Source organism: Molossus molossus, unplaced genomic scaffold, assembly GCF_014108415.1.
Source record: "Molossus molossus isolate mMolMol1 unplaced genomic scaffold, mMolMol1.p scaffold_m16_p_21, whole genome shotgun sequence".
NCBI lineage: Eukaryota > Metazoa > Chordata > Mammalia > Chiroptera > Molossidae > Molossus > Molossus molossus.
The window spans coordinates 3,198,629-3,209,630 of NW_023425357.1; the positions used below are offsets into that span (position 1 = coordinate 3,198,629).

Sequence of the window (11,002 nt, forward strand, 5' to 3'; positions counted from 1 at the left end):
AGTATCCACACTGACCTCTGCTTCTAGATACCCAGGTCGTCCTGCTGTGACTCACTCGTCCTGTTTTTTTTGTGACTGCATGACCCCTCCTCTGTGGTCCCCTTTGCTGGCTCTTTCTCCTCTGTCTGACCCTGTGCAGCCCCAGAGCTCAGGAGGATGCATGAATAAGTGAATCCCCCACAGGTCCCCAGGAACCCCTCCTTTCTTCTTTCAGCAGATGTAACGAGGTGCCCACTGTTCACAGCTCCATTTAGGTGCCACGGTGCAGCCCTGAGGAACACTGTCTCCACACCCCTCGAGCTCACCTGTGGGCGAGGGGGACAGTATGAAAACAAGTGATAGTGTCCTAGAGAGCAAAGCGCTGTGACAGGAAATAAAGCAAAAGGAGGGTATAGACTGTGTGGTGGTGGTGAGAGGAGGGGACAGAAAAGAGGCAGGACCAGAATCTTCAGGAAGACGAGCCATGTGGCTGGAGCTAGATGAGCAAGAGATGGGCTATCAAGAAAGGAGTCATAACTGTGGAAGCATTCAGGTGCTCCATACTTAGGAAATTCCTGCAGATCCATAAGAAGATGGATGTAATATGATTTAAAGTGTAAATAATCACTCGGGCAACATGTGAATATTTGACTGGAGGATGTCACAGTGCAATCAGGAGACACTGCTTCTGGACCACTGTGTCCTCAGAACAGGCACGATGAAGATGCCCAGGGAGAGCTGTACACCCAAGTGCATCTACCAAGATCAAGACGGAGACAGGGCATGGGCAGCTCCACTTCCTCCCTGTCTGGGGGATTGCCGGACAGGAAGGACAGACAAGCAGAGGAGGACAGACAGATGGACAGTCAGGAGGTTCACATCTTCCCCCACACCCCCAGGATTCCCCCAACCTCAACCATGTTTTATATTTTTTACTCTCTTCCTTCTTCAGGCTGTTGTATCTGACACCCCCAAGGATGTGACCTATGCCCACCTGAACCTCTTGGCTCTCAGACAGGAGACTAGTGCACCTCTTTTCTCCCTGTCAGAGGATCCCCCAGATGAACCCAGCATGTATGCTTCTCTGGCCATCCACTAGCTCACGAAGGACCCAAACCCCACATTCCAAAAAGGGAGCTGGCCAAACTCCAGAAGACATGAGAGCTTCCCCCATGGACACTCAGCTACTGACCCAGGCAGCCTGGACTTCTGAGGTGACCTCTAGAAGCTCCTGGGCACCTCAGGGCGTCACCTGATTCTGTAGTCAAACATAACCAATATGTATAACATTGGAAATAAAGGAACAGATTTCTCAATAATCATTGTGTGAACCACACTACTGTGAATTTTTTCACTTGAATAATAATGTAAGTCTGACAGGTCAAACCTACAAAATGGGAAAATGTAAAACCATGAATGAGGATCTTACAAAATCAAAAGCCCTACATAATTAATGCCCTAAGCTATTATGTCTAGAATTTAGAAAAAAAATATTGCATTGAATCCTCAGATTCATAGATGACTGGATTGGAAAGATGTAGTGTGTAAGCACATGAAATAGAAATCAGCCAAAAAAAGTGTGCAATCCTGCCCTTTGCAATGACTTCGATGAACCATGAGGCTATTGTGCTGAGTGAAATAGTTCAGACAAAGAAATATTTTATTTATGTCTGGAATTTGTAACATCATCAAGACATACACATTTATAGAAGTAAAAGGCATCTGGTGGTTCTCAAGGGGAGGGGCTGGCGGGGTGGGTGAAAAGGGGGAGAAGGGCAATAACGTGATACCTTTGCAGGGAGACAGATGGTTCTAGACTCTCGTGGGGAGCACATGTGAGATAAATATCAAATCTGTGGTGTATCCCTGAAGTTCATAGGCTATTGTGTGTCAGCTCAACTTTATAAAAATATTCAACTACAAATGATTAGTAAAGGAATAGCAAAATTTTTATAAAGGAAGATATAGGAGAAACATGATACGGATGGCAGTAGCTACTACTGGGAATATCAACCACAAAAAATCTAGGAAAATTTATAGAGAACATTCAGTTTTGAACACATTGATCATACCTATAAACCTCAGCCTAAAAGCCCATTTTAACAGAAGAGATGAAGCAGCAGAAACCACAAAACCTTGCACAGACTTTGACAGAATAGGAGCAGGACATTATAGAAAATGGGATAACAACACATTAGAAAAAGTATTTCCAAATGAAGGCCTTCAAATGTACACATGATGAGGAAGAAATCTCTGCCACACTGTGTACAGATTAAATACACTGATACTGTTACCAAAAATTGTCCAACTGAAATCCTATGCAGGGGGTTTTATTCCTAAGATCTTTCACGCACTCACACACACACGCACACACACACACACACACACACACAGGAGGTGCATGCACCCACACAAATGCATGCACATGCAACTGAACTGACACAAACTCATCTTAAGAAAACAAGAAAGAAGTACATCTTAACACGTTAAAATAAAATATTTTAAAATTGATTTTTAGAGGGAGATGATGGGAGAAGGAAGAGAGAGAGAGAGAAACATTGATGTGAGAGTGATCACAACAGTGTCTCCAACCTGCCCCTGGGTTCATTGTCCCAGGACACCTGCCCGACTCTGCCCCTGGGTGTCCCAGGGTCCCCTGCTCTGTCACAACCAGGTTGAGAAGAGACGTCATCACCTCACCTCCGACAGGGAATAGACTCAGAAAGAAGAAACACCTGCTCCAGGCTGACAGTCCACCCACGTCACAGCTCTGATTTCAATTAAATGTGGAATCACCTCTCACCCAGGGATTGCAGATAGAACCTAGCGGGGTAAAAGGACTGCTGCCCAGGAGAAAATGGGGGCTGAGGAGGCAGAGATGACTCGGATGTTCTGAAAGAGGGAGATAAAGAGAAAGAGGGTGCTACTGATAGAATGAGGACGTTACTAATGGGAAGTGTTAGGGAGAAAGAGCCCAGGCCAGGAGCAAGAATTTTTTTAGAAATTGTTAATTGTTGCCAGGATTACAGATGACCCCCATCACCCGTCCCTTGCCTCCCTCCATCCAGTGGCTGCCCCACCGCATGCCTTTGCACAGTATTCCCTGTGTTAGTGGGATGTGCATATTGGCATATATGTTATTTGGTTAATCTCTTCCTGTACTCCCTCGCCCCTCCCCTCTGTGGTCTGTCAGTCTGTTTCATGCAGTCATGCCCTGGACCTACTCTGTTCATCAGTTTATTTTGCTTAGTAGATTCCATGTCAGGTTTTGGAATTAGGATAATGCTTGCCTCAAAATAGAGCGTAGGAGTCTTTCTTTCCCTTGAATTTTTTAGAATCGTTTTGGAATAAGAAGATACGCATATGTTCTCCTTTGAGTGTTTGGTAAAACTCCACTAGGAAGCAGTTAGGTTCAGGATTTTTGTTTGTAAGGATTTTTGTTTGTTTGTTTGCTCGATTGTTTTTTTAGTGCTCCAATGCCATTAGTTATTACAGGTCTATTCAGGTTTTGTGATTCTTTCCTGACTCAGTTTTGTAAGATTGTATGTTTCTAGGAGTCTGTCCTTACTGTTCAGGTTGTCCAGTTTGTTAGCATATAGTTGTTTAATATTTTCATACAATTTTTTGCATTTCTCTAGTGTGTTGTTCCTTCCCCTCTTTTGTGTATGATTTTGCTTATTCGTGTTCTCTCTCTTGTTTCTTGTTGAATCTGGCTAGAGGTTCATCAATCTTGTTTAGCTTATGAAACAACCAGCTCCTGGTTATATTGATGTTTTGAGTGTTTTTTTTTTTTTTTTTTAAGTCTGTATGCCATTTATTTCTACTCTGATCTTTATTATTATTTTTCTTCTACTCACTCTGGGTTTTCTTTGTTGATTTCTTTCTAAGTTTTTTAGTTGTAGTGTTAGATAGTTTATTACATATTATTCTTGTTTCTTAGGTAGGCCTGTAATGCTATGAACCTCCTCAGAACTGATGCGTAGGATCAATTCTAAGGTGGCTGACTGTAAGGCTCAACTCTCTCCATGTTGTGCAATTGCTTGTACAGGTGCTTACAGACTAAAACAAACATAAAAATAACAGAACGTGACATGAGGCAGGTCTGAAAGTACACCTGGTTCCACAGACTCACTAACCTGTCTGGAACCCCATGAGGTAGAGACCATGATATGCCCCCTATACTGCAAGGATCTGTCATGATTCAGGTGACTCCACATGAATGGTCAAATGTCATTCTTCCTTCTGCTCCATTTAGTTAGGAATCTCAGCTTTTCAACCTCTCGAAGCTCTAACATCTGCATCTCATCTGAATGGCTGGTTTTCTTTCCCCCATATCTCAGGAAGAGTGGGCTCTCACCACATTCGTAGAGGGTTCATTGGTATCACTGAGCTACATGCACATGAGGGAAGTGAGACCATGAGAGCAAGTGAGCTGCTCAAGTGTCCGTCAACCATTCGGGATGTGTTAGTGCCACAGCTGCCTTTTACAACGAGTCTGTGTAGCCTGGCTGGTGTGGCTCAGAGCACTGAGCATTGTCCCATGGAGTGAAAAGTCCCGGTTCCACTTGCGGTTGGTACACAGGCCCAAGTTGCAGGCTCGATCCCCAGAAGAAGGCATGCAGAAGGCAGCTGATTGATGTTTCTGGTTCACATTAATGTTGAAATTGATCTCCCCATTCCCCTCTTTCTAAAAAACATGATCAACAGATATTTTAGAACAATAAAATAGGGTGTCTGTGTACAAAAGACAAACTTTATGCTAATGTAAAATAATACATGATAACGTCATGCATTACTTTTTAAAATGAAGAGTGTGCTTTCAAAACTACACAATAAAAAAAGTTATCTGAACAATCTGAAAAAGATGTGTCTCTGTGTGTGTTTACTGCCTTTAAACAGAATCTCTTGAATTTCAATTTTTGGGAATCGTGAAAGGTCTTTACGGCTTGAAGAGGAGAGTGACAACCAGCTTCAAAGTGCTCCAAAAAAACAGAGATGACTTAAATGATTTATCCCAAGGAGATGGAGGTAGAGATTTATTGCCAACAGAAACAGAACATCAGGTGAAAACAGTAAGAAGACCCTGGGTTTCAGGGCCAGGAGGAAGAGCTGAACTTTTCCGTGGGAGCAGAAGCATACGACAGAGCCCCCAGGCTCATTTCTCTCCCACCTCTGGGCTCCCTGTCTCTGAGGCCACCTTGCTGTCCCCATCAGCAAGGCAGGAAGGGAAGGTCACCTTCCCACCCACAAAGGCAGCAGTCATGTTTTCAACCTTCCAGTGTTCTGAGCTCCACCCTTGACTTCCCTACCACAGGTCACCTCCACATTGTTCTTTCCAACTTATATTTAAGGGTCTCTATTTTCTGCTGAAAATCTTTTCATGGTCCCCACGATTTTTGGGTAAATACAGATTCTTCTGTCTGAACTGAAAACTGCTCATGGTTGTTCAGATGTGACCCTCCTACCTGAGCTCTCAATCCTGATTTTTTCACCAATACAAGTGCAGTTACCTCGTGAACCGACATCACACACACATCACACACACTCGCAGACACACACACACGCACAGTGATACACACACACACACTCACTCACACTTTAACACATTTACATCGTCTGCTACTGCCTATCTGTGGGCTCTGCTAGAGTTCTATGCAACTCGCAAATCCCTTCCCATCCCAGAGCTAAAGCCCAGACTAGAAGTAACACGATTTCTTCTTCTCATTTCTCTTCTCTGCATGTGGTGTTGACTGTTAAGGGTTAAGAGAGGATTTTGTGGTAAATCCATGTTGCCATTTATGTAACATTGTTAGAAACACAGGATGGGAAATCAATTACTGTTTATATGTTTTTTTTCTATATTTTTGCGTTTCTCTAGATTGTATGATCTTCATAACCCAGTCTGACGATCACAGTCCATTCCTATGTATGCCTTTTGCCTTAAGGACATAGTCCCACCGCTTTGCCTGGGGGAGCACACCATGATCAACCACCACCTCACCCTCTCTCACTGCTGTTCTAGGGTCTCTCTGTCTCTTGGGTTCTGTAAAATGTTCTTTGCTCTTAAGAATAGTCTCACTTTCACCTCTAAGGATTCCACATCTTCAAACACCCATTGCCTCAATCACAGTATAGTCACTGTCCCAGTTGTTCTCATATTTTCTCTCATTTCTCTTTTGTAAGAAACATACTTTCAGTGTTAGGCTTAGAAAGCCAAAACTCTGCTAATAACAATTTCTCAATTACAGGAAATGGATCCTGGATCACGGATGTGTTTGTGGTTCTGGCCCAAATACTCAACAAGGTAGTAGATGATCAAAAAACATTTTTTTGGATAAGCAAATACCAAAATTTAATTCTGTGTGTGGAAGGCTGAGGAAATGTGTAGGGAGTTCTATTGGGAGCCATCCAGTCAGGGTGAACTCAGAATGAGAACCCGAGATCTTCCCTTCCTGAGAAGGAGTTCAGACCTGGTTGAATGTCCTGGGTCAGAAAAAGACCGAAATCTTGGCCAAGTGTCCCCAGAGGTCCTGCAGTCCTCAGGAGGACTCGTCATGATAACACCCAGATCCCTGACAGGGCGGGGCGGACCCTCTGCTTAGGTTCACAGTGGTGGGAACCGGAAGGTGGCAGAAGCTCCTGACACACCACATCCTGTGCGTCTCCACCCTCAGGCCAGGGTCAGTCCATCTGCAGAGCGGAAGCTCTTAGAGCAGTTTCCATGATGTCCATCCTCCCTGCTCTTCTCTGCCTCGGTCAGTTGTGGACATGGGGAGCAGGCTGGCAGAGGGAACAAGGAGCTTACACACCCAGTTCATGGGAACCTCAGGCTCGGGCAGCAGTGTGGACGGGAGACAGAGGGAGGAGAATGAGCTCAGACGTCCAGAAGCAAATCTCTCACACGGTCTCTCTTCCAGGGCTGAGTCTGGACCAGAGGATCCACACGCGGTCAGGTGAGTCCCTCCCAGGCTGCATGTCCCACCTCTTCCCTCACACCTGGAGCTCAGGACAGAGCACAGAAGTCCAGGGATAAGGTGATAAAATGTGAGCATTTGGGGCTGAGCAGGGATCTGAGGGTTGGGAACATCTTTGTGATGCTGTCTGATTTCCTTCCAGGGACCCTCCCCAAAGCCACCCTCTGGGCTGAGCCAGACTCTGTGATCCCCTTGGGGAGACCTGTGACCCTGTGGTGCCAGGGTGTCCTGGAAGCCCAGGAGTTCCGTGTGTTTCGTAATCAAGGGCGTGTGCATTCAGAGAGACAGATTCCAGGGAAGCCCAGGGACAAGGTCCAGGTCTCCATTACCCACATGACAGAGCATGATGCAGGGAGATATCGCTGTTACTACATCGGCCCCATTGGATGGTCAGAGTTCAGTGACATTCTGGAGCTGGTGGTGACAGGTGAGGGGACATTCAGGGGTCCCAGCTTCAGGCTCTGCCCTGAGGGTGTCTCCTCTCTCACAGCCCCGCCTTGGGGGACACGAGGGAGGTTTCAGCTACCTAATTTTACAACCTACCTCTTTTTCTTCTAGGATCCTACAGCAAACCCAGCCTCTCAGCCCTGCCCAGCCCTGTCGTGACCTCAAGAGGGAACATGACTTTCCAGTGTGGCTCAGGGCAGAAATTTGACAGGTTCATTCTGACTAAGGAAGGAGAACACAGGATCTCCTGGACCCTGGACTCAGAGAAAAATTCCAGTGGGCTGTCCCAGGCCCTGTTCACTGTGGGCCCCGTGAACTCCAGCCTCAACTGGACATTCAGATGTTATGGCTGTTTTAAGAAAACTCCCTGGCAGTGGTCCGACCCAAGTGACCCCCTGGATTTACAGTTCTCAGGTGAGGAGTTCATGACCCCTTTGTGTCTGAGCAACATCATCTCAGGGTCCTGTCCCCAGCAGACAAGAAAAGTTGGATGAGGGTGAGGGGCTGTGAGGGATGGTCACCCAGCAGTGATCTACCCCTTAAAGCTGCTCTAATCTTTGCCTACTTATTTCTGAAGCTTGAATTTGGAAGGTTGTAGGTGGCCAAAGGCATGTCTTTGGTGGCAAGACAGAGCATATACAGGAGAAGATATTGAGGGTTTTGGAACTGCAGGGTTAGCCCCAGCCTCTCACCCTCTTGTATCCTCATTTTCAAAACCCCCTGTGGGCACCAGACCCCCACCCACAGATTCCATCTCTATAGCTGGTGAGTCACTGGGACTCTGCTCAGAGGGAGCACAGAGCACCCAGAAATTCCTGAGAGTCTGTCAGGGGATCTAATGTCAATTAGATACTCAAGGACAGGCTTGTGTCCAAGGGGGGATGTGGCTGGGAGTTTCTGGGCCTTGAAGCTGGCAGGTGGCAGGTGGGGTGGTCATGACAGAGGGAGATGTTGGGAGCCAAGTTGGGGAAAGAGAAACTGGGCTCCAGGGATTAGAGAGCAGCCTCCACCCCTCACCCCCATCCAGATGCCCAAGAAGCCCTTAGGATAGTCCCACCTTCACAGTGATTTACACCCACATTGGTGTAGCTGAGGGTCTCTGTGGGGGTGGGTGGGTGTGTTCATGAGAGACAGAGGCTGAGTCATAGGGAGTTCAGGCTCCTCTGGAGACTCTTACATAAACACACCCTTCCCCTGTCTGGGCCTCAGGGTCCCTACCTGTGCAAGATAGATTGGTGGCCCAGAGCTTCGATTTCCCTTCAGTTCTGGCTCTGACCTTCTGGGTGGAGAGGCCACACCAGAAAGTGCCAGGACATGATTTTATGGAAAATGTCCCCTCTGTAGCAGTGATGGTGACATGCACAGCGAGGGGCAGGCAGGACAAGGGTCTGGGGCATCCAGGTCCTTTCCCTCAGCCCAGGCTCAGCTCTGAGGAGAGAGGGCTGGAGTCAGACCTGGTTCAGTTCCCAGCTCTGCTGCTCCTGCTGGGAGTCACTTGGTCCCTTCTCTTCCCTGAGTGTTAGGTTATGTCTGTCCAACCCTGGTCCACTTTTGCTCACAGGCGGCTGTCAGATGAGGTGACATAAGGGGGCTCAAGGGGCTCAGGAAGGCAGAGCCCCAGCCCAGCCAAACATCCTTCGCTCTAGGATGGCTCCTGAGACACCCTCCCTCTCTGTGCATCTGGGCACTTTTCTCCTCAGGGTAGAAAATGACTCTGCTGTTTCAGTCACAGAACCAGAAGAATACTTTGCTTTTGTTCAAGGGGAGAACATTCAATCCCCTCCCCCCTTCCAAGGCTTAGATTGAAGTACAGAGCCAAGCAGTTCAGGGCAGAGTTCTCCATGAGTCCTGTGACCTCCACCCACGGGGGCACCTGCAGTGCTAAGCTCACTCAGCACCGCCCCCTACCTGCTGTCACAGCCCAGTGAGCCCCTGGGGGCCCCTGACCCTGTTCTATTAGGATCAGCCAGCCCATGGTCCTGTCTCTTCAGAGTCTGAGACAATAATACATGAGAGGTTCCAGGGGCTCTGCAAAGAAAGACACTCAGGACCCCTTGACTCCAACCCCTCCTCCATGGATCCGGGGTCCTTAGCCGTGGAGTAAGTGGGATCTTTCAGGCTTGGAAGAAAAAGCTTATGGGGTCTGTGCTTCACACCAAACACAGAACACGCAGCAGTAATCATTCTGTACTGAGACCATCCCTCTTTCTTTTAGAACTCTTGGGCACAGTTCCATTCAATCAAAGTGACCCAGAGCTGGTCTGGACTCAGAGATCACAGGAGGTTGAGATCATCCAATGTGGAGACCAGGGACCTGGCAGAGATGAGACGGGGCTCATTAGGGGACTGTGTAAATGTTGTGATCTGAGAGGTTGTGGCATTTGACAGCAAAGACCACAGGAGGAAGGCTCTTGTCTCCCCAAGTCCTCACTCACACCCTCATTCACAATTCTCAAAATCCTGAATGGGAGAAATTCAAGTTATGGGGCTGAGCTCAGAAGGTGAAGTCTTCCCAGAGACAGGTCTGCATTCCCAGGAGCAGTGCACCAGAGTCCCCTTTTCTCCACACCCTCGCCAGCACTTGTTTGAGGATTTGTTGATGGTGGTCATTCTGGCAGGTGTGACATGATACCTCAAAGTCATTTAAATTTCCATTTCTCTGATGATTAGAGACACTGAACATGTTTTTCTATGTCTCTTGGCCACTTGAATGTCCTCTTTGAAGCGGTGTCTATTAGGTTCTCTGTCCACTTTAATTTGGATTGCTTGTCTTCCTTTTGTTAAGCTTCATGAGTACTTCATATATATTGAAAGTTAACCCCTTATTTCTTGTTTCATTGACAGATACAGGTTCCCCCAGAGTGGGTTTAGTTTTCATTTTGGTGCTGGTTTCAATTGCTGTACAGAAGCTTTTTATCTTGGAGCATATGCATAAACAATAACACAGACATAGTGAGGTGAAGGCAGGGCTGGGGTGGAAGTGGGGAAGAGTGTGTCAATGGGGGAAAAAGAGAGACATCTGTAATACTTTCAATGATATAAAAAGAAATAAGAATGTGAGACATAGAGGTAGAAAGAGAGAGAGGTTCCCTGAGGTGTTAGTCAGGATTCTGGGGTAATCTGGATGTACTCTGACCTCTTTGATATTTTCACCCACAATTCCTACTTTCCCATCGCCAAGACTACACCGTGGAGAATCTCGTACGCATGGGCGTGGCTGGATTGGTCCTGGTGGTCCTCGGGGTGCTGCTATTTCAGGCTCAAACCAGCCAGAGTAGGACCCATGATGCAGCCAGGAGGCGAACCCAGCAGGAACAATGGACTGTTGAGTGGGATCCTTGAAGCCCATCTGATGACCTCAGGAGGAGGTGAAAGAAAACATGGACCATGAAGAATTGGGAACACTGTCTGCTGAGGGAGTTCGGGGGAGTGAACACGGTTTGGGTGCAGGAAATGCCTGAGTGCTCCCAGTACAGGACTCTTCCTCCATTAAATGTGTGTTTTCTCTCCCTACTGAGGTGGTCTTTCTTTTTTTTCTTTTACCCTCACTCAAGGACATTTTTTCATTTTTTGTTCAGATAGAGTGGGAGGGACAGAGAGGA

The 11,002-nt window shown here is 47.0% G+C and overlaps 1 protein-coding gene across 1 annotated transcript; it reads left to right on the forward strand.

Moving 5' to 3' along the window:
• The first annotated feature begins 6,645 nt into the window (after positions 1 to 6,645).
• On the forward strand, positions 6,646 to 10,742 carry LOC118638818 (leukocyte immunoglobulin-like receptor subfamily A member 5). The gene is made up of 5 exons (XM_036274944.1): positions 6,646 to 6,734; positions 6,897 to 6,932; positions 7,096 to 7,380; positions 7,512 to 7,814; positions 10,567 to 10,742. The coding sequence occupies exons 1-5, from the start codon at positions 6,701 to 6,703 to the stop codon at positions 10,740 to 10,742; spliced, it is 834 nt and encodes a 277-aa protein (XP_036130837.1). The 5' UTR covers positions 6,646 to 6,700.
• The last annotated feature ends 260 nt before the right edge of the window (positions 10,743 to 11,002 follow it).